This window comes from Ochotona princeps, chromosome 20 (assembly GCF_030435755.1).
Source record: "Ochotona princeps isolate mOchPri1 chromosome 20, mOchPri1.hap1, whole genome shotgun sequence".
NCBI classification, from domain to species: Eukaryota; Metazoa; Chordata; class Mammalia; order Lagomorpha; family Ochotonidae; genus Ochotona; species Ochotona princeps.
This window is the reverse complement of record NC_080851.1, coordinates 28,998,791-29,022,791: the sequence shown is the minus strand read 5'-3', so window position 1 is coordinate 29,022,791 and position 24,001 is coordinate 28,998,791. Positions and strand designations below refer to the sequence as shown.

At 40.7% G+C, this 24,001-nt stretch overlaps 1 protein-coding gene across 9 annotated transcripts in view; it reads left to right on the top strand.

Moving 5' to 3' along the window:
- Window positions 1-24,001, top strand: part of PALS2 (protein associated with LIN7 2, MAGUK p55 family member) — a 95,260-nt gene that overhangs the window by 57,294 nt on the left and 13,965 nt on the right. For 7 of the 9 annotated variants that reach the window (XM_058677999.1, XM_058678000.1, XM_058678001.1 and 4 more), the window contains exons 3-8: window positions 4,255-4,407; window positions 8,243-8,395; window positions 8,791-9,018; window positions 21,028-21,159; window positions 22,844-22,943; window positions 23,252-23,320. In XM_058677999.1, the coding sequence (XP_058533982.1) occupies window positions 4,255-4,407; window positions 8,243-8,395; window positions 8,791-9,018; window positions 21,028-21,159; window positions 22,844-22,943; window positions 23,252-23,320 (835 nt within the window). Of the gene's footprint in view, window positions 1-4,254; window positions 4,408-8,222; window positions 8,396-8,790; window positions 9,019-21,027; window positions 21,160-22,843; window positions 22,944-23,251; window positions 23,321-24,001 lie in introns of those variants that run through there. The other 2 variants (XM_058678006.1, XM_058678003.1) reach the window with 2 other exon arrangements.

Sequence of the window (24,001 nt, the reverse complement as noted above, 5' to 3'; positions counted from 1 at the left end):
ACACAGCTTAGAAACTGCCCCAAGGAGAAGAATCTGATAACCAAAAGTACAATGACCAAAGGCAAAAGAAGAGACAAAGGCACAGTGAATTTTACTGAAGACTCCTCTGCAAAGGAGAGAAACCATTTGCCAACTTCAGAGTTAACTGAGGCAGGCATTGAGAAAATGGGGAATACAGAATTTAAAACACTTATTATAAAGCTTCTTATCAACGACAAGAAGCATGTAAAGCAGGCATTCAAGCAATATGTCACACTGGAAATGAATCAAATGAAAGCTGATATATCAGAAATGAAGAATACAAGTGGAGCAAACTAAAAGTACAGTGGGGAGTCTCCAAAATAGGATGAAGGAGGCAGAAGAAAGAATCTCAGAATTAGAAGATATTTCCTGTCACCAGGGGGAAATAAATAAAAGTCTGGAAGCAGAGCTGGATCAGGCCAAAAAAAAAAGTATTCAAGAATTGAAAGACACTAAGACACTATTAAAAGGCCAAATATAAGAGTTATGGAAGTCGCAGAAGGTGCAGAAAGAGAAACTGGGTTTATGAATGTGTTTCATGAAATAATAAGGGGAAATTTCCCTAATCTAGAGAAAGAATTGGGAAACAACATCCAGGAGGGGAACAAAACTCCCAATAGTGTTAACCAAAAGCAATCTTCACCAAGACATGTGATAATCAAGCTCTCTTCAATCAAACATAAGGGAAAGATCCTTAAATGTGTATGTGAAAAAAAATCAACTGACCTATAAAGGAATGCCAGTTAAACTCACAGGAGACCTCTTGCAGGAAACTGCACACCAGAAGAGAATGGAATGACATATTCCAAATTCTAAAAGCAAAAAATTGTAGGCCCAGCATAATGTACCCAGCAAAGCTTTCCTTTGTCTTTGAAAATGAAATAAAATTCTTCCACAGTAAAGAAAAGTTAAAAGAATATACTTCTTCCAAACCTGTCCTACAAATGATACTTAAGGATGTTCTCTTGACAGAGGAGAGGAATAGCACCCACCAAAACCAAAGGCAAATGTGAAGAACATCCCAGTAAAATAGCAACAGAAGACTAAATTAATGAACATCCTGTTGCTAAAATGACAGAACCAAATTACCACCTATTTGTATTAACCCTGAATGTAAATGGCTTGAACTCATCAATCAAATTTCACAGATGAGTAGACTGAATTTAAAAAAAAAAAAAAAAAAAAAAAAAAAAAAAAAAACTTTTGTTGCCTACAGGAGACACATCTCACCAACAAAGATCAGTGGAAACTATGTATTTTTTTTTTAGTTTTATCTCTTCAAAACACTTCTGATTAAATTCTTCAGTGTCTCATAGATCATACAATAGCATCATTTTCTTCAAGAAGGTTCTTAATTTTTTCTTCATTTCTTCAGTGACACGGTAGTCATTCAGTAACATGTTATTTAACTTAATGGCATTTTTAATTTCTTCTTTTCCTGTTGATTTTGTTTTGTGACTTTTCATTTAAGAGGATGTATAGTAACTGTAATGCAGACTATCATATCCAGATGTGAGGATACAATGCAGTATGCATCTCTACTTCCAGACTAGATGGACTCCCAATGAAACTGTTTACTATATCTTGACACTGGCATGCTGGATTCTGCCATTGTCTGTGTCCACAATGATGGACATATGACTGTATGAAGAACTATGCTATAATAATGATATAGGGTAACTCAGTAGGAGGGGAGAGGATAAATGAAATCTCACGATCTATGGAACTTTATCACAAAATGATAATAATAAAAAGTAAAATTAAAAAAAAATGAATAGTTGCCTGCAAGTGTGCCTGGGAAAACAGCACAAGTTGTTTAAGTGCTTGGGTCCATGCTACATCGGAGACTGGGATGAAATTCCTGGCTCCTGGCTTCGGGCTGGCCCAGCCCTGACCATTGTAACCATTTGGGGACTAGACCAGCAGATGGAAGATCTCTCTCTCTACCTCTGTGTAAATAAATGTTTTAAAAATTAATTTAAAAGGCAGAGACACATGGAGAGACGATTGCTGATCTATTTCAAAATGCCCACAGCAACCCGAGTCAGGCCAAGGAGTCAGGAAGTCCACAGATGAGTGACAGGAGTGACAAGGATCCGAGTGCCCGAGGGTCAGACCTGCCACCTCCTAGGGTAAGCGTTAGCAGGAATCTAGAATCTGAAGCAGAGCTTGGATTCAAACCCAAACACTGATGTGTTGAGGTTGGGTGCAAGCATCCCAAGTGGGAGCTAACCACTGCCCTACACACTTGCTCCTAGTTTTTTCATTGCTTTAATTTCACCAGCAAATATTTGTATTTAAACAACTGACAATTTTCACTTGTTTACAGGAATCAATTCGTTGTGGACATTACCCACCCTCCAATGATGATAATCATACCATGGTCCGCATTGAAAGTCCTCATCATCCTGTCCTTGTCTGGCTTGTGTTAATTCTTTCAGAAAATCATACATCTATCAATTCCAATTCTTTGTGACATTTTCTAGTCTATAATTTTTGTTTCCTTATCAAAGTCTAATAGAAGCTTCTTCCTCTGTTTAAATCACATTTGCTCTTTTTGACTAATTTCTTTTGATTTAACAGCTCTTTCTCAAGTATCACGTTTTTTCAAGTATCAGATTTTCTTTAAAATGTTGCTTATTATGTAGACATCTCATCCAACTAAGAACTATTTCACACTGTGAGTTACATAGAAAAAAAAAAACTACATTGAAACAAAAAGATTGGAGTTGCCCTGTGGTCTTACGAGTTAAGCCCCCCCTTGGATGCTAGCATCCCACCGGGCATTGCTTAGAGACCTGGTTGCTCCACTTTGATCAGCTCCCTGAAAATGGTCTGAAAAGCAGCAGAAGATGGCCCAAGTGCTTGGGCCCGGCCACCCACGTGGGAGACCTGAAAGGAGTTCTAGGTTCCTGGCTTTGGCCTAATAAAAGTCCCAACCGTTTATTTGCCACTGTTTAGTGGGGCAAATAAGCATATGGAAGACCTCTCTGTGTTTCAGAGAGATAAAAATGAAAATTTTGAAGCAAGGAAACAAAAAAGATTGTCTTTTGAACATTAGAATATGGCATATGTGAACTCTGCAGGATCCCCACCAGTGTGGTGGAAATGCCATGTAAAGTGTGCACCAGGTGTCTGAGACACTATTACCACTCCAATCCGAATTTTTCTTATGCACTTACACAGATGAATCTTTAAATGTTTGGGTTTGACACGTTACATGATTATGTTTCTAAGTTAAATCTTGATAATCAAGGTTTTCCCATCTTCAAAATTACATACAAGCCATTTATCAGGAAACCAAAGGCCATTTTTAAAGTGAGCCTGTCTCATGTTTTCTCATTTAGAATATAAAACTGCTTTGCTGGTGTAATTAAAGGAAAATTGACATTACCAATTTTCTGTGACACTGAAATTCGTGGTCCATTTTCTGTGGGAAAGATTGTGAAAATTGGAATAACAAAACAACCCAAGGCACAGACAGGAGGGATCATTCAGGGCAAGAGTCCCTGCTCTGAAAGGGTTCATCTGCTGATGGTTTTTTTTTTTTTTTACTTCTTTTTATTATCATCATTTTATGATACAGTTCCTTGGATTTCTCTTATCCCTTCCCCAAATCCCTCCCCCCTTTCTGAGTTCCCCTATATTATTACTATAGTATAGTAATACGCAGTCATATGTCCATCATTGCAGGCATGAGCAATGGCAGAGAGCCCAGCATCCTATTGTCTGCTGATTTTAAGAATTAAAAAGCAGTAGCTTTTGGATTCTGGGCTTCCCACCATGATTTTCTGTCTTTCAAAAAATCTGACATGCTGGTTCTGTGCCTTTGTTTTTGCTATGCTCATTTATTTCATTTTAATAAAGTGTAAATAGCTCCCAGCATTTGAGCCTCAACAGGGAAGTGAGGAGGAAATGGTGTCAGTGGGCAGGGAATCCATGGTTTTAAAAGTCGCCTAGCCTCTTCAATTTTTTTTTAATATATAAATGAGTTCTGTTCTATAATGTCTAGAGTAGAAATAGAAGCCAAGGTTTATTAAATTACATAATATATTTATCATAAGACACACATATATCCTCTGATTGAAATACTAAATTTAGTTTCTTTAAATCGGTATTTCAAGTATTAGCGTTCAAAATTATAATTATTGTTGCTTTTTAATCAGTAAGTAAACCATGGTTCAGGGCAAAACAAGTAATTGCTCTTACTTGAAGTCACGGTCACTTTTTCAGGCTCACGAGAGGCTTGAAGACTCCAAACTAGAAGCTGTCAGTGACAATAATTTGGAGTTAGTCAATGAAATTCTGGAAGATATCAGTCCTCTCATCAGTGTGGATGAGAACGCGGCAGAACTGGCTGGCATACTCAGAGAGCCACACTTCCAGGTAACCTTCCCCTGTCACTCTGCTCCCAAGTACCAGTCAAGTTCAAGTTTAGGGCAGTGGATTTCTAAGTCTATAAACCCCAGCTTAGGTGTTTTAATATCCTGATGCATTGAGGATACGTGAATAGATTTACGTGGCCAAATATATACGTTTTATAAACAGACAGTATCTATAACGGGATATGTTAACAGTGGGTTTTCTTTGGTTAAATAAAGCAGCTCTAATTCACCATCAGGCCACATGCAGCAGATGATTTTTCACTGAGATAATGGACTTTTGTCTTGTTTGCTGCTACTCTGTTTTCCAGTCCTCCTGGGGCCCAGTAACACACATTTTGTGTACATTGCTTCTCAGGCCTGGGCTTGTCTGCAAATCTTAGCACTGAAAATCAAATGTTAACATGCTCTTGTTCTGTGCCAAAATGTTCTGTGAGCCTCCAACAGTACTACTGCGAAACATGAAGATTTATAGTGAGATGGTTCCCGCACAAGTCAGTGTAACTGGCAGAGAATAAAAATGACACACGTCACAGCCAGCCTCGTGTAGGATCCAGATGGTTAAGTTCTTCTAATGTGTTTTGGATGTTATCCTGAGGACAGTGGGAAAGCTTTGCAGGAGAGTGTGTCACACCCCAGTTCCCCGCCCACATCTAACGGTGGCATCTGGCTGGAGCCCCCACTTTGCCTTTGATCATGATGTCAACCTCTTAAAAACAGCCCCTTGTAGGATGTCCTCCTCCCTGGATTTGACTAGTTGCTTTCCCCCACTGTGTTGCTTAATTATCCCTTTGATTTCCTGTACACAGAAGTCGTGGCTGAAAGATTGGTGATTCTTTAATTAGTCGAACCTAGTCTGTATTGTAAATGGTATGAAACAATAGGAATTAAGCTACCTGAGTGGGGTGGGAGGTTGGCACAGGGGTTAAGAGGCTAGTTGAGACTCCTGTATCCCTGTCTAACTGCCTGGGTTCTCTTGCTCCGCTCCCAATTCTGCCTTCCTGCTAATGTCTGGGGAGACAATAGTAATGTCCAAAGTACATGGAACTCTGCTACCCGTGTGGGACATCCAGATCCACTTCCCAGCTCCCGTGCACTCAGGGACTGAACCAGCAGATAGGGTGTGTTCTCTCTCTCATAAACGGAAATATAAATGACAGCAGATGATGTATAATACTTGGATAGCTTACTACCAATGCTAAGATTGATGTCTTAATTAAGGATAATGATAATCCGTTCTCCACCAGGAAGTGATCTATTGTGTTAATGTTCTAATTTTTATACAAGTGTCATTTCCTATCAACCACTTACTGTTGATAGTGTTCCTTTTCCATATCAGTGTTTTCATTAGAAGCTGTAGCATGAAGACTATACTTGAATAAATCTTTTTTTTAAAAAATGTTGTAGCATGAATGTTTTACTTTCTTATTTATCATCTGCTGTTTTTCTACAAACAGGTGAGCTGCTTCTCATGAGCTCACAGATTCTGTAGTGTATCTCCTACCAAAAGGGCAGCAGTGTACTTCACCAATTTTCAGTGTTCAAAAGTTACTTAAGGGCTGGGTGCAGTAGTCTAGCAGCTAAAGTCCTTGCCTGACATGTACCACTGGGATCCCATATGGGAACCGGTTCTAATCCCGGCTGCCCCGCTTCCCACCCAGCTCCCTGCTTGTGGCCTGGGAAAGCAGTGGAGGACGGCCCAAGGCCTTGGAACCCTGCACCCGTGTGGGAGAACCAGAAGAGCAGATCTTCCTCTCTGTCTCTCTCCCTCTCTGTATATCTGACTTTCCAATAAAAATAAAATAAATCTTTTTAAAAAGTTATTTAAAGTAGCAGTTTCTTTTTTTAAAGATTTATTTATTTTTATTGGAAAGCCAGACTTATAGAGAGAAGGAGACCGAAATCTTCCATCTGCTGGTTCACTCCCCAAGTGGCCTCAGTGGCCGGAGCTGAGCCGATCCAAAGCCAGGAGCTTCTTCTGAGTCTTCCACGTGGGTTCAGGGTCCCAAGGCTTTGGGTCGTCCTCGACTGCTTTCTCAGGCCAGAAGTGGGAAGCTGGGTGGGAAGTGGGGCAGCTGGGACACAAACCAGGGGAGGATTAGCCAGTTGAGTTACTGTGCCAGCCTCTTAAAAATAGCCCTCTCGAGTAGTAAAAATGAGTTTTGTTACTCCTTTTATTTTTAAGATACAATTGTGAAACTGTGGGTGTTTTATCAAGGAGGTGTTTTAATCCCCTGCAATCCTGACTCTTGGTTTTCTGCTATGACTATTCAGTTGTGGGCAGTTTAACATTGGAATCCAGAGTACCTGGGAGTTCTGGTCCAGAAATACAAAGCTGGGAGTTAGCAGTGTGAGAAGTGTTTCATGTCACATGAGTGACTGATCCTTCGAGAACATAGGATGGAAAACTGAATAGTCCAAGGTAGAGCTTGGAATACTTACCAGTATGTATAGAAAGAACTGATACATTATTATTTCTTACAAGTGATTTCATGAAGTGATCAGAAATTACCAGTTAAACCAATATCTTGATTGTATTCTGAGTCTGTTGCCCTTGGCTGTCTTTTATTTTTGCTTAGCTGTTTTTGAATTTGTATCCTATCTGCTCAAAAATTTCTCTAAATCAGCTATATGATGAGTATGTACAATTGCAGTAAAAATTATATACTCAGGATATGCAGTGAAATTTTTAAAATAAAAGAATAATTGCAAGAAACTTCTTGGAAACTGGATCTTAATTATCCCTGATTGTATCACATATATTGAATACAGAAGGTAAAAATACATTATATTCAGAACTACAATTGGCTGACTTTTTCTCAATGTATCTTTTATTGACTAAAACCTTTATAGGTATGTAAAATGTCCTGACACTGTGTAAAATGCTGATATTTATAATGTAGCAACATATAAGGGTAAAAACCACTCATTATTTAAATACCTGATAAAAAGGGATTCATGATAAATATTGAATGATAATATCAGCGGTACAGTGCTAATGTCTGCATTGCACCAGGCTTACATACCTAGGTTCAGTCTCTAATAGATATGCTGCTTTAAAACGCATGACTGGGGGGTGAGGAAGGCTAGCGCAATTGCTCAACTGGCTAATCCTCCCCCTTCAAGCTCCAGGATCCCATGTGTGCACCGGTTCAGGTCCCAGCTGCTCCACTTTGCATCCAGCTCCCTGCTTGTGGGCTGAGAAAGCAGTTGAGGATGTCCCAAAGTCTTGGGACCCTGCACCCGCGTCAGAGACCCAGAGGAAACTCCTGGCTCTGGTTTCTGATAGGCTCAGCTCTGGTCATTGCAGCCAATTGGGCCGTGAATCAGCGGATGGAAGAGCTTTCTGTAAATCTGCCTTTTCAATAAAAATAAATCTTAAACACTGTAACTGGGTCAGCATTTGGCTGAGCAGTTACTCTGCCAGTGAAGATGACTGTCCGTCATGGGAGGTTCAGCTAGTGCCCCGGGTACCCTGGTCCTGGCTCTTGCTTCCTGCTGATACAAACCCGGAGAGGCAGCGAATAGTGAAGTCATTGTTCTCCTAACACCCATTTGGGAAGCCTAGATTGACTGAATTGCTACTGCTCTGGCCCAGGTGTCTTACAAGCCTTTGGGGAAGTGAATCAGAACATGGGCTGTCACTTGCTCTGTCCTCTACATTCCCTCCCTTTTTTTCTATGTGTCTCTGTGTCTCCTCTGCCTCCTCTGCCCCACAAAAAAAGTGAATTTTTTCAATTTCTTCAATCCTAAAGCAGGAATGTTAATTAATCTGTTTTGTGCCTGGTGACTTACTCCATCCGTGGCTAATAACCACAGGCTGTTCTGGCTCGTTACAGTCCCTCTTGGAAGCCCATGACATCGTGGCATCAAAGTGTTATGATTCCCCTCCATCAAGCCCAGAAATGAATAACTCTTCTATCAATAATCAGTTGTTACCTGTAGATGCTATTCGTATTCTGGGAATTCACAAGAGAGCTGGTGAGCCACTGGTAAGTAAATGAATCACTGCCTTCCTCACTCTGAAATAGTTGGTGGCTCAGTCACTTACCTTTTGTTTTGCTTTGTTTCTTTCATGGTGTATTGCAAAAATTATTCATAATTGTTTTATCAGATAAGTCCATCGCAAGGCATAAATGCTTTTTTCTACTCCCCACATCTTAGCATAAGTTTTATTTGTAGAGTTAACCTTTCTTGATGGAGCAGCAAAGATTGCCACAGGTGCATATAGCTTAATGGGATTGAGATGTCCAGATAGGTGAGAACACAAGAAAAATTAGGAGTGATTCATAGATCTAGTTTTGGAGTTTTCTTACATATATTCATAAATATTTAAATATGTCTACTCAACAAAATACATGGTAATCCTGTTCCTTATTCACTACAGGGTGTAACATTTAGAGTTGAAAATAATGACCTTGTAATTGCCCGAATCCTTCATGGCGGAATGATAGACCGCCAGGGTCTGCTTCATGTGGGAGACATCATTAAGGAAGTCAACGGCCATGAGGTTGGGAACAATCCAAAGGAATTACAAGAATTGCTGAAAAATATTAGTGGAAGCGTCACTTTAAAAATTTTACCAAGTTACAGAGATACCATTACTCCTCAGCAGGTTAGTAATAAAGTTTTTGGTAACATTCCTTATGCTTCTTTAATCACCTTGGATAAAACTAAAAGTTGCTAACTGTTGTACTAATGGAAAGGAAACACCAACTGTCAGACTCAGTGATTCTGAATCGCCTTGTTTATCCAGCAAACATCACTGAGGTGTGTGACATTCTCAGCGTTGCCTCAGGCAGTTCAAATCACCTCCTGCCTCGTGCTACTGTGACAGGCAGGCCAGATGAGGGATGAGGGGAAAGAGGATGGGTCCGGCTGAAAGACGACCTTCAGCGCTTGGTTTGCATACATGGGATCTGTATTTAGATGTACCAGATAACTGGGCTTCAGAATGTTGTAAAGATGATCAGCCTCATTATGTTGGATGAATTTCGATCCTAGAAATCAGGTGGCTGACACACACACACGTATACGTATTTGCATACGCGAGGTGATTGTGAAAGGCAGTTCTGACACATGGTTAAAACTACTGCTTAGGTTTAAATGTTGTTTCTTCTGCTTGCTTGGTTAGTTTCTCTGAGCTGAATTTTTCCCATCTATGTATTCAGAGATAATATTTTTCTCCTCACAAGATTGTTGTGAGGAGTAAACAAGTTAACTCATGTAATGCTCGCAGAGCAGCTTCCAGCACCACTGCTGTGATGGTGGTGGCGAGGTAGCTGTGCCACGAGGAAACGTACAGAAACAAAGTAAGAGAAGATGTACGGAGACACTGGGTCGGCGCGTTGGAACTGAGGAGAGGGTTTCTAAGTCCAGATAATGAAGCAATAGAGGGAATACCTGTCAGTTTTTTAGACGGATACCTCCCCTGTTCAGGTTTGTGCCGGAAATTTTTCTTTTGGTACATGAGTGGAGCTCTGTTTTCACTCTGTGAAACTCTGTGTTGTCAGTGTATCTTGTGTTCTTAAGAGTGACATAGTTCAGTTTGTATACTTCCATATCATTCTTTGAAAGAGCATTGGTTCAGTCGTCTGTTCTTTAGAACACAGGCTAAGCTACGTAACCATGAGTTTTAGTGTATCAGTTGGAATCTGAAAAATAAATCTGATAATGAGCATAGTTGAAATGGAGGTAGAGACTTCATCTTCAAAAGAAAGAATTGTGGGAAATATGTATTTGTTACTGAATGTTAGTTGTGATACAACATTGAGGAAAGTTTTGTTGGTTCCCCCCAACCCCACCCTGCATCACACTGTGATCCAAGCTCCAGAATTCTGCCAGCTCACCATGACATAATGGACATTTTTGGGCAAAACAAAAGTTTCATAGTAGTAATAGCTTGGATTTTGTCCCAGATACCCTTGTAAATTTTATACCTGGTGAAGCGATTTGCATGAAATGCATGGATTTTCAATATGCATGTTTTCTCAAGCTCTGGTTTCCTTTAGTCCTTAGGTGAGGGGGAGCTTGCAAAGTCCACAGGGAATCTCAGGCCTGTCCTGCCCTAAAGAGGAGACTGATACGTGCAGGACTTCATGTCAGGACTTTGGTTTTTTTTTTTTTTTTCATGAGAAGGAAAGCTAAAAGTGTTGCCTGTTACACCAAAGCATTAGCCACAAGCCAGGACCATCCTGGCAAAATCCTGGGCCACTTCCTGCGAAGAAAGCTGTGGGAAAGGAAGGACATTGAGCCTCTCCAGCTCCTCCAACTGCAGCTCCACTGTATATCATGGTAGTCCTCCCCCTTATCGGCAGCATCACTTCATGCAATTTCAGTTGACCATGACCAACCCATGGTCTGAAACTATTAAACAGAAAATTCCAGAAGCAAAATCATAGGTTGTATTTTTGCACCATTCTTGTCCTGCCCCTCCCCAGACACAAAGCATGCTTGTGTCCAGCAGCCATGCTGTGTTCACTACTCCTTGCCCTTCAGTGACTTACCCTGCTTCACTATCAGGACCACAGCTGCTCTGCTGCAGTGCTGTATTCAGCTAGCGCCGCCACCCCCCCCCCCGTTTTTTTTTAAATTCAGTGATGTCTCAGAGAACATGAGAATGATACTAGCAATTCAGATGTGTCAAAGAGAAGTCATAAAAATGCTTCCTTTAAGTGAAAAGGTATAAAAAAATCTCAACTGTAGAGTCTGACGCAGTAGCCTAGTGGCTTAAGTCCTCACCTTGGCACGCGCCGGGATCCCATATAGGAGCCAGTTCTAATCCTGGTGGCCCTGCTTTCCATTCAGCTTCCTGCCTGTGGCCTAGGAAAGCAGTCGAGGACAGCCGAAAGCTTTAGAACCCTGCACCCGTGTGGGAGACCCAGAAGAGTCTCCTGGCTCCTGGCTTTGGATTGGCACAGCTCCTTGCCATTGCAGCTGCTTGGGGAGTGAATCATTATATGGAAAATCTTCCTTTCTGTCTCTCCTCCTCACTATAGGTCTGCCTTTCCAATAAAAATAAATAAATCTTTAAAAATCTCCATTAGGAAAACAGTCATATTCTTAGGTTGCTGAAGTCTGCTTAAGAATGAATCTTTTTTCTATTAAACTGTGAAGCAGGAAAAAAATCCATGCTAGTTTTTCTAACACACCTCAACTTCGCACATTATGGCCAGTGCTCAGTCAGGATGGAAAAGGAATTGGAGTGTGGGATTTGGTGCTAACTGCAGGTATTGGGGGTGCTGTGGAGCCTGTCCCCCACTGCTGTGCCTGCAAAGCAGGCACTGTTCCCCCAGCCACGTGCTGATTCTAGGGTGGTCAGTAGATCTCCTTATTGGAGTCCTTTGAGGTGCTGGTCAAAAGTCCAAGCTCTTCTATGAGACATATACTTTTAAATTTGAGGAATAGGGTAAAGTAGGAATTGTAGCCACTTGTGAAGTTCTTCAGCTTACGTATAGCTTAAGTGTCCAGAGACTGCTGCTGATGGTGTGTGCACGGAGGCCGGCTGATGCGGATTCTAATGCCTCCTTTCAGGTCAGGGTGATGTGGGCACCAAATAAATAAATTAAAAAAAAATAAATTGTAGAGCCATTTCACTCAAGATGTACATGCTAAAATCTCAGCAAAATATTAATAAAGCAAATTTATTTGTATGGAAAAAGGTAATACACTATGCCTGAGCCGGATTTATCTTAGGAAGACTAGCATAGTTTTATGTAAGAAAAATCTGTATGTAACTAACTATATTAACAAACAGAACCTTCTGAATATTCAAATCTTAGTTTTTCCTTTAAAATCAAAAACTGAACTCTCAACTAGCTGCCAACCCTAGTGCCTCATAAAACTCCATTTCCAACAAAATGAAAAACTCCAACCCCATCATAAACCAAGAACAACTTGCCAAATTTCAGGAAAACTGCACATTGAATAAAAATAAAAGTCTCCCTCAGATGATACCGGCAACAGTTTCTCTTCATGAAAATCTTCAGTTCTCAAAGAAATTAAACAATACTGACACAGAGGAGGTGAGAGGGGTTGGTGGAGATCCAGTTTAATAGTACCAGGTTCCACCTCTCTGGCATCATGGGACGCCTTGGCCCTTCCTGGCCCTATTGAGACCAGACGGTGATGCAAATGCCACTGGCCGGTCCCAGCAGCCTGGTGTGTTGAGAAGATTCAGGGCAGGCAGCTGGCCGGCCAGTCCCCACCCACTACTGGGAAGGAAGGCTGTTCTTCTTCAGCATTTTCATGAGGCTTCCAACAGCGAAGCAAACCAAATTGATTCAACTGCTCTAAAAAAAATTTTTTTTCAAGAATTGTAACTGCTTTGTGAAAATGCTTTGGAGTCTAAGGAAGTGTAGATCTGTAATATTTTAAATTCCAGTATTCTTAGGATACTGTTGTCTAGTTATTTCTTGGGCCCAGTTATTTATAAGCCACAGAAGTGAGAAAGTTTAAAATGAAAGTGAATAGTCTTTACATAGTTTAGGAGGAAAAATGACTAGGAAAGGCCCTTCAGAAGCACAGGATAACAGAGGCAAACTATTGAAGGCAGATGGTTTGGGAAGACAGAATGAGCTATCGATAGCAGGATTTGGAGCGTAAAATATGTCCAAACAACTTAGCTACAAGAGTTTAAAGTGTTTGAGAATAAGGTCAATATTCAGAAGTTACTTGCATATTTATGTCAACAACATACATCTATAAACATAATTAAGTCTTCATTTACAATCGAATTAGTGTCACATTTATCTCTAGGAATAAATCTAAAAAAAAAAATTCTAGACCTCAGCACACCAAAGATGATTAAGAGAATCAGAGGGACAATATTATGAAGATATCCGTTTTCTTTAAATTGACTTGTAGATTCAGTGGGATTCTACTCAGTTTTCCAAACGAGTTGTTCACAGAATGATAGAACAAGTAGCCAAAGAGTGAACAGAGGATTATCATTAATATGTAGCAGTCAAAGTATTCCAGTGTTGGCATTGAATAAGCAGCATGATCAGTGAAGTGCAGGGCTCAGGGAAAAAGACCTGCACATATGTGTTACTTTAGTTCATGATAATAACAAATTGCAGTGAAAAAAGAAACCGTTCAATAACAGAAGGAATTGGTGGATTCATAACGGCAGTATTTAAAATTGAAATCCTGTTCTACTCAGGAAAATCAAGCAGAAGGGAACCTGGGTCAGTAATACTGCTCAGTATATGAAGGTATGTTTTTAAAAATGTCACGGTGATAGTCCATGCAAATAACATGTTTAATAAAGTGTATGTTTCAATAAATATGGGCTGTCATGTGTATCTATGAAGCTGTCAACACAACCAAGGTCATGAACAGATCTCTTACCCCAGTACATTTCCTTAAGTCCACTTGTGTAAGGCCATCCGGCCAACCTGCCTGCCTGCTTCCCTCCCTCCATTTCTCTGCCTCGCTCCATTTCTCTCCCTCCTTCCCTCCCCCAGGGTAGCCACTGCTTTGCTTTCTGTGATTATAGATATGTTTGCATCCTGCCACCCTGTTTCTTTTTCTTAATATCATCAAATTGCAAAAGATTGTAGACTTGACTCTACAGAGTGTCTGGTCTACATTGCTGGTAGCAATGTGAGTCAGTTTAACCACGCTGGGAAAATAGTTTACTTTTAATACTACCTCTCCGAGTAGAGTGTTCACAAACACTGTGGGCAGTGATTGCCTGGAGCGATCCTGTGTGTATTTACATACAGCTGGAAGCAGGTAGACAAGCATGCAAATCATAACTACATCCAAAGATACATGTGTGTATTCCTTCTAGTTCACCCCTTCTTATTCACAAGAAGGATTCTCTCGGGTAGCTATATCCCCGTTTGTTTATTCATCAGCTAACTGATGAACATTTTTGTGTTACCATTTGGGGGCATTTACAGATAAACGTGCCATGAACATTTGTGCATTAGTCTCAGATACATAGAAATTAAAGAATTGGGTGATATAAAAGATATATTGAACTTTTAAGGAAGTAAACTGTTTTCAGATGTAATTGTATCGGTTCACACAGATGTGCTATGGTCTGCTTAGTTTTCGCCATCCTGATGGATATGTGGTGGTTAGGGTTTTCATTCACATTTCCTTAGCAGTTAGCATGATTACGTATTCGTGTGTGTGTGTGCAGTGCTGATGGTCTGCTCTCCAGAAGCACAAGTGCCTCATCAGAACTGTGATTTGCCAAGATTATTCTCTTCTACTGTCTGACCTGTTTTTCCATTGCTTAACAGCGTCGGTCATTCAAAGGGCAACAGTTCTTCATTTTGGCGAAGTTCAATCTGTTGTATTCTTTTACTGTGACAAATCGTACTTTTCGTAAGAAATCGTCATATGGTCCAAAACCAGAAGATTTTTTCTCCTGTAGTTTCCTCTGGGAGTTTGACGATTTTATATATTACATGTAATGGCCAAATGAAGTATGCTTTTACATTTCACCCATTTTCCACATATCATTTAAAGAAAGAAAAACTGAAAGAAACACAACTTTAATTGTGTTTTTCCACCAACTTGTTGAGGTTTCCTCAGGTGTTAGGTTCCTTGAAGTTGTCCCATAGTTTTATCTACGCTGTCTTCATTTACTTCTCCATACTTTCCATTTTGGATAGCTGTTTATATCACTTTTTCTTCCTTTTTTAATAGATTGATTTGTTTTTATTGGAAACTCAGTTATACAAAGAGGAGGAGACACAAAGAAGAATATCTTCTGTCCTCCGCTAATTCAACCCCCTGTCAGTCTGAAGCCAGGAGTTTCTTCCAGGTCTCCCACGTGGCTGCAGGGTCCCAAGGCTTTAGGCTGTCCTCAGCGGCTTTCCCAGACCACAAGCAGAGAGCTGGATAGGAAGTAGGGCCACTGGGATTAGACCTGGCGCATGCAAGGCGAGGACTTTAGCCCCATGACCCTGAATCACTCTTTGTGTGACTCACTAATTCTTATGCTCTTCTGCAGTCTGTTGCTAATCACACCTGATGGAGTTACCCTCTTTTATATCTGTCATGTGTCTGCTTAACATGCCAGATCCTTCCTCTAGCTTCTTGAACCTATGAATCCAATATATAAAGTTAAAATAATTATTGTAATATCTTTGTCTATTAATTCTATCACAACAGACCACTTAAGTAATAGAATTTTCTACTCATTCCCGGGCACATTTCCTGCTTCCTTGTGTACTGGTCATTTTTATTGGCTCCCAGGAGTTGTGCACATTAACTCATTGTATTCTGGCTGTTTAGTCTTTTTTTAAAAAAGATTTATTTTTATTACAAATTCAGATATACAGAGAGGAGGAGAGACAGAGAGAAAGATCTTCCGTCCGATGATTCACTCCCCAAGTGAGCCGCAACGGGCTGGTGCACGCCGATCTGAAGCCGGGAACCAGGAACCTCTTCCGGGTCTCCCACACGGGTGCAGGGTCCCAAAGCCTTGGGCCGTCCTCGACTGCTTTCCCAGGCCACAAGCAGGGAGCTGGATGGGAAGTGGAGCTGCCAGGATTAGAACCGGCGCCCATATGGGATCCCGGGGCGTTCAGGATGAGGACTTTAGCCGCTAGGCTACGCCTCCGGGCCCCTCTGACTCTTTAGTCTTAAGCAGGGGTCATCAACCTGTGATGCAGCGGATTAAACTGCCAGGCCACCATCCCACATAGGTCCGAGTTCTGCTCCGCTTCCAAGCCTACTCTGCTAACGTGCCTGGTGAAGCAGCAGAAGGTGGCCGAGGTTCTTGAATGCCTGCCACCAACGTGGGAGATCCGAATGGAGTTTCACACTCCTGACTTCCATGAGGCCCAGTCCCAGCACTCATGACCATGTGAGGAGTGAACTGGCAGATGGCAAATCTGTCTTCTCTCTGTCTCTGCCGGAACTGTATTCCAGTGTGATGAGCCTTTCAGCTCTTGCTTTTTGAAGCTTTGTTGGGTGCTCCTCTTCCTCAGCGTGGAGACCTCCAGCTCTCGCCCAGAATCTGTCTTCCTGGGTTGCAACCTGGGAACTTCCTCTGTACAGTTAGCAGGGGCATCTGCTTTCCATCTTGTTCCCCGCCAGTCTTCACCAGATCCCTGGTGTCTTGAAAAAAACATTTTCATAGAATTTCTCCAGTTTTAATATGTCTAGCTCTCCAATAAGTGTAACATGCTATACTGTACCTTATGTGGTTTGTTTATTTTTATATCTAAATCATATATTAATTATAACGTCATATACAGAGGGGAGGAGAGACAAGGAGAGGAAGGAAGATCTTCCGTCCGATGATTCACTGCCCAAATGGCTGCAATGGCCAGAGCTGTGCGGATCCAAAGCCAGGACCCAGAGCTTCCTGTGGGTCTCCCACATGGGTGCAGGGTCCCAAGGCTTTGGGCTGTCCTCAACTGCCTACCCAGGCTACAAGCAGGGAACTGGATGGGAAACAGAACTGTCAAGATTAGAACTGGCACCCATGTGGGATCCCAGCGCATGCAAGGCGAGGGCTTCAGCCACTAGGCTATGACGCCTGGCCCTAAACCATATATTTTAAGGATCCTGTCTCATTGTTCCTTGATTGCCTCGTGACACATACATGCATACACAAACTTTTTAAAACAGCCCGATGGCATTGTATTTTATAAAGTTGCCTTTAAGTATTTGTTTTATTTTTATTTGAAGGGTAGAGTTACATTGAGAGATACAGAGAGAATCATCCCCCTTTGCTGGTTCACTCAAATGGCAGCAATGGGCAGAGCTGAGCTAATCTGAATTTCCTCTAGTCTCCACATGGGTACAGGAGCCCAAAGACATCCTTTGCTGCTTTCCCATTCCGTAAGCAAGGAGCTGGAATGGGAACTGGAGCCCCTGGGATTTGAACCAGCACCCATATGGGATGCTTGTGCTACATGCAGTTCTCTACCATTAAACAGATTGCTTCTAATCTTTTCCTCTTAGAAGCAAATCTGTACTTAATAATCTTGCAAGTCATTTTGCATGTATCACATTAATATCTGTTTAATACATTCCCAGACGTAGATTACTGGGTCAGAGGGTTTATACATTTGTAATGTTGATAGCTATTACCAAATTGCGCTCCCAGCGGATTCAAGTATCATTCCATAAGCCTATTAGCCCACAGCACAAGCAATACAATGTTTATCTGATTAGATAGGAAAAAACGTTTTCATAATAATAGTTTTTGTTTTTACTCTGAGATTAAACATTTTTGTTTGGGGTTTTTTAATATTCATTTTCACCTGCTCAAAAGAGCAACAGAGAGAGAAAGAAATCATCCATCCACTACTTAACTTCTCAAATGCCTGCCGTAATCAGGTTGGGACCAGGCCGAAGCGGAGCCTCGAACATGTCAGCCATGTGTCCCAAGCACTTGAACCGTCATCATCACCTCCCAGGATGCATTAGCAGGAAGTCGGGTTAAAGGCAGAGTAGCCAGAACTTGAAGCAGGCATTTCAAGCAGGGGGCTTAACCCACTGTGCCAAAATGCCAGCCCCTCGCAAGTTTGAAAAACATCTGCACTTCCTTTTTCTCTGTTCTGTCTACCTCAAATTGTTAACTGTTCTTGGTAATAAGAATATGAAATTGAAATATTTTAAGAGGCAGTATTTTGTACCTTCTTAAAAATGAGTGACATCTACGTGTATAGCCTATCAGTGAAATACTCTATAAAATGTATTTAATGAAGTATCATAATCTAACTAAATCTTTATGGGTTTAAAGTCATTACCTAACATAAAGGTCAAAAATTGGATTCATTGATTTTTTTTCAGAGTTCTTTAAAGTTTAAAATTCAAAGTAAAGTCAGGGTAATCTGAGTTTGTGAACATGAGATTAATGCCCCCAAATTAGCTTAACAAGTGGGGGGAAAAAAAGGCCCAGTGTGGTAGCCTAGTGGCTAAATCCTTGCCTTGCATGTGCCAGGATCCTATTTGGGTGTTGATTCGTGTTCTGGCTGCTCCACTTCCCATCCAGCTCCCCGCTTGTGGCCTGGGAAAGCAGTTGAGGACGGCCCAAAGCCTTGGGACCCTGCACCCGCGTAGGAGGCCCAGAGAAGCTTATGGCTTGGGATTGGCTCAGCTCTAGCCATTGCGTAATTGCCACTTGGGGAGTGAACCAGCCAATGGAAGATGTTTCTCTATATCTCCTTTTCTCTGTATATCTGCCTTTCCAATTAAAAAAAAAAATTTTTTTTAATGAAAGAAAAAAGAATTTTTTTCTAGGAATCTTTGCAGAGATGTAGTTTGTATTTCACAAATTATGGCGTTTCTGAAATGTTTTGAAAGGAGTAGAAAAGTGAATCTGGGTTTTGTGCTCTGTGAAATCTGAGCTTTATGAGGACCAAGCATTGCACATAAGTGTGATGGCTACACTCAGGGCCAGATGGTAGGGCCCAGGTTCTTTCATAACTTTACACAGCAACCCTTTTCCTCAGCCTCATCTCAAACAGTACCTCTTAACTTTTTGCTTCTATCCCTTATAATTTGCATGCATTACCCCTTCTGAAGGGTTGATTAGGGAGAGAAGTGCTGTACACCAAAGAATAAAGTAGTGAAATGAGATGAACCAAGAGTTTATGTTTTGTTAGTTTATCATCAATTCAAAGTCTGGCTTTACTTATACAGTTGAAAAATGTATTTTTAGAGTTGCATCACTACAGAGAGACAGTCAGCATGTGTCTATCAGGTATGGTATTGTTGGAAGAATACTCTCTGGCGCTTGGTTTTGCTGTTGCATCAGTCAACTAAATGTACCTTGATTTAACTTGTCATTTTGTTTTTTGATGGTGGTGTTTTTTGCCAAAATATTGAGCTGCATGTAATTATCAAGTTAGCCAACTCACATTTTTAGCACTCTTAATAGTGTTTGCTTGCTTTTCAGTTACTTCTAAAATCGTGTATCTGGGGGAAGAAATTGACTTTTTTTTAAAGGCATGAATTTCTAGCCTTTCAAAGCTATTAAATGTTCAGTACTTTCTACAAAAATCATGTAATTTAAAATAAAGTTTTATTGCATGTAACCTAGTTATTTTAACATTACTTTAGAATGTATTGATCACATTAGTTTTACCTTTACATTGACTTAATTTAAATGTTTTGTTTGGTTGTATCGTGGAAATATGAACAAGTAGAAACCCTATTTTTACTGATTGTGTGCTTTTCTGCTTATTTAGCTTACCTGCTGATAATCACTAAGGCTGTTCTTTAGAAGATAAAATTTATAACTTCTTAATAATGAACTGTTTATACATATTCCTTAAATATGTATAAAACAAGCCTATTTTAAGAAAGCTACTGGTGTGAACTTGCTATCAAATACTGAAAGTGCTTAATTAGTCTTCAGGGTTGGGCATTTGAAGCAGTGAGTGATTCAATCTGAGTTGCTGCTTGGGACACTCACATCTCATTGTTGAGTTCTTGGTTCAAGTCCCAGCTACGCCAGCTCTGATACAGCTGCCTACTAATGTGTCCTAGGAGGAGGCAGGTGATGGCTCAGGTGTTGGGGTTCTGTCTGGCCCAGAATTTGACGAGTGAAACCAGTGGATAGAAAGTTTTCTCTTTCTTCTCTCTGCCTTTCATACAAAATGGAAATAAATAGAATGCAAATGAACAAAATATTTGAAGTGTTGGAGATTATAATAGTGGTAACTGACACTTTTAACGAAGTAAATGAGATGAGTGCTTAAAAGTGTTGAAGTAGAAAATGATGATCTTAAGACGTTTTCAGTATTTGTCTTATAACTAATCTATGCTAATCATCTAAATTTAAGTGGTTATATAAAATAAGATCAAGACAATTCCAGGAAAGTATTTTGTACACTAGTTTTGGTCAGTTAAAGTTATGCATGCATAAGTTACCAGATATATTACAGGTCTGACATTAAAATGAAATATTTTGTTTAATTTTGTTTTGGGGATTCCTTCGGTCACTTTATAGATCTTTGGTAGATGCTTTAAATCAACTGTACATATTAGAATCATTAGAAAGTAGTATTTACCTGCATGAAAAAGTTTGCAATGTTAGTTGGAAAAGCAAGTGAAAAAAGGACAAAATTTAAGAGTGTTAGGCTAAAATGACGGTCAAGCTCTTTGTTGACTTCAGATGAAATAGTTTAGGATAGGTTAAACCAGAAACAAAGATGTTTTAAATTTATTATCATAAGGAAAAGAGATTTAACAGAGGCAACAACTTCCTGTTTTATTTTTGGATTTTCCCTCTACAGTCTTGTAGGTATAGATCTTCCCTCCTCACTCTTCCCTCCAGAGTTTCCCTTCCCCCAAATTACCACAGTAGTATAGTCCCTTAGTAACAGTTGAAAGTTTATTTTTTTAATCTTTTCTAACTTTTAAGATGACACTTTTGATTTACTTCACAGTCAAAGGCTTCCACAAGTAAAAAGAGAGAAGACAAAAACATGAGCATTAAACTTTTGTCATGATATATTAGTGTTTATGCTGTTTCTCTGTAATGCCAAGTAATTGTATTAATATTCTCAGAGACAAGTTCCTTATCCTACGTGCTCAGTACACTGTTAGTTACATTCAGATCAAGGGGGTTTGAAAAGGATGTCAAGAGTAGTGACAAATGACAGGTGTATAATGTTTCTCATTGTGCTGTGTGTTTTAGGTATTTGTGAAGTGTCATTTTGATTATAACCCATATAATGATAACCTAATACCTTGCAAAGAAGCAGGATTGAAGTTTTCCAAAGGAGAAATTCTTCAGATCGTAAACAGAGAAGACCCAAACTGGTGGCAGGTTAGTATGCCTCTCACAGGTTCCTCAGCTGTCTTTCTAGTCTTCGATCTGGCCACCACCTAAACATTCAGGAAGGTGTTAGTCTGTTCCAGTGAAATTTTCCCCACATGACCCAACTCCTGCTTCACGGCTACGGATTTCTGTGGACAGAAGACCCAACAGAGAAGGAGTTTGTGAGTAGCTATGTAACAGAATTAACCTGCCTGTGGAGCTGTTGGCATTGGCTTGGGGATTGGGATCCTCAGCCCTTCTGCATGGCGGATGCCTCAGGATGTGCCGTGGGGCCAGAAGAACTCACTTGGAGTGGTTCCTTTTCAGCGTTTGCTATTGATTTAGCCTTGTCTCACTGTGTGTGTTCTGCTGCAAGCATAGTCATCTTTCTCTTGTCTCCCCTCCCTGTGTTCATGGTAAGGAAAGCCTGATTTCTTCAGGTCCTAAATCTACTTGATCCACTTGCCCGGAGCTTTGCTCTGTCCGTTGTGTATGTTCTTGAGTCAATGTGTGTGTACAAGAAAATGAAATATTTTTCCCTTTCTCCGTTTACCGGAAGGTTTGGTGATGTTAATTTTTTTTTCCTTCTCCCTAGCATGTTTGGGACTCCCTAGCAGCAGTAGTGAGTTTATTTCTGGTTTTAATCAGCTAGCAACCACCACGGTGTTTAAAACTGGGGATACTGACAAATCTGAGATCTGAAATCTTTCATCAAAGCAAGTGAAATTTCTTATGAAAGAACAAGATGTAATAGGAAAGAACTCAGGGACTGAGCACCTGAGCTATTGGTAACTCACCATCACTAATACATTTTATGGGCAACTTCAATGTTGTCCTTATATTGCACTTAAGACATTACTATGTGTAAGTACAGTGTGTCGTGAGAGAACTAGGAAATCAGTAAACTAGAGTCCACCATCTCAGCAGATTTTTACTTACTGTTTTTTTTTTTTTTTTGCAGTCCTCACTTAAATTAGAACCCTTGTTTTAAAAACCTGCTTTCTGCCTTCTGTTTCCTTTATGAATTTCTCTGCTCTTCCCTCCTCTCCTCTCCCTTTTCTTTGAACACCATCTCACACTCCTGGTCATCTAACCCTGTCACCATTCCAGTCTGTCTTTTTTTTTAAGACTTATTGTTTTTATTAGAAAGGTAGATTTACAGAGAGAAGGAGAGACAGAAAGATCTTCCATCCAGTGCTTTAACTCCCCAAATGGCCTCAATGGCTGAAGCTGAACTAATCTGGAGCCAGGAACCAGGAACTTCACCCAGGTCTCTCCAGGGGCAGCAGGGACCTCTGCACTTAGGCCATCCTCCAGTGTCTTCCTAAGAGTACTAGCAGAGAGCTGGGTTAGAAGGGAAGCAGCCAGGACTCCTGACAGGGCATCATCAACAGGTGGCAGTTTAACCTGCTCTGAACCCCGACAGTGTCTGCAGACATTTAGCAACTAGAAAGATCCTGTATACCATGCTGTTTTAGCCCCATTATTTTCTTGTCCAATTAAAGATGGAAAGATTTTAGGTGCCAGTGCTAAAATGCTGATCTGTTAACCGACAACAAGTACTGTGGATTTAAATCTCTAGGCTATTTTTAAAAGCAAATATGACTGTTTTTTTAACTGCTGATCCTGCTTACAGGAATACGGTTTCTAATTTTGGCCACTGAGAATATACAGTTCACTAATTTGATTCTAGGCTAGCCATGTAAAGGAGGGAGGAAGTGCTGGTCTCATTCCCAGCCAGTTCCTGGAAGAGAAGAGGAAGGCGTTTGTCAGAAGAGACTGGGACAGCTCAGGTGAGAAGCTGGACTCACACCTAAAGCAGCCCTTTGTGGTCACCCTTCCTGGCCCCTCTCGTCTGCATAAGCAAAGCAGTATACTTAAAACAGGTCTAGATTTCATCCCTCTTATCAGTCACTCTGATGGTTCTCTGAAGTAGTTTTTCCCTGTCCCTTTCTGCCACCTGCTGGTAGAATATCAGACTTCAGTGGCTGGCCGGCCCCCACCACCTCCACCCCATTTTGCTTCCAGAGATGTAAACCTGGGGACAGTCTTTCTGTCATACTGACATACTCTAAGTTCCGTTTGTCTTCCTCTCCTCCAGGACCTTTCTGTGGAACTATAAGTAGTAAAAAAAAGAAAAAAATGATGTATCTCACAACCAGAAATGCAGGTAAGTTTCAGTTTCTGTTTTGAGAAGTCTGAGGACTGTTACTGCTTTTGTATGCAAACTTTAAATGTATCATTGAAAATGAAGGAAATTCAGACCAGTCCACAAATGAAAGGACTGGAAGGGATGGGCATATGAACAGGTAATGGTCTAGAGACGTTCTTTAAATCCTAACGCTGTGCGACCAAAGTGCTCTGCATTGTGACTCTAGTTTGCAGCATCATGAACAGGTTAGGATTACACTTATTCAGGGAGTTTTGAAACTGTGCCATTTCTAAAATGCAGAATGCCTTGTGAAGATAACCCGTAAAAATAACACCAGACCAAACTAATCTTAGTCTGAACTCATGGAGTTCTGTCACTCCCTCTCCCTGCCCTGCTCCCTCCCTTTCTTTTAATATTTATTTATTTGATAGGCAGAGGGGAGGGAAGAGAGGTCTTATATCCATCGGTTATTCCGTAAGTAGTCAAAAAGGCTGGGGCTGGGCCAGGATAAAACAGGTGACAGAGGCCCAAGGCCTTGGGAACGTCTGGTGCTACCTTCCCAGGTGCTTGGCAAAAGCTGGGTCAGAAGCAGAGCAGCTCTGGTTGGATTCGTTTAAAAAGTTTGGTATTAAAAGAACTATTTACAGCATGAGGGCATGATAATCATTTCTCACTGTATACATATATGAAAACATTAAC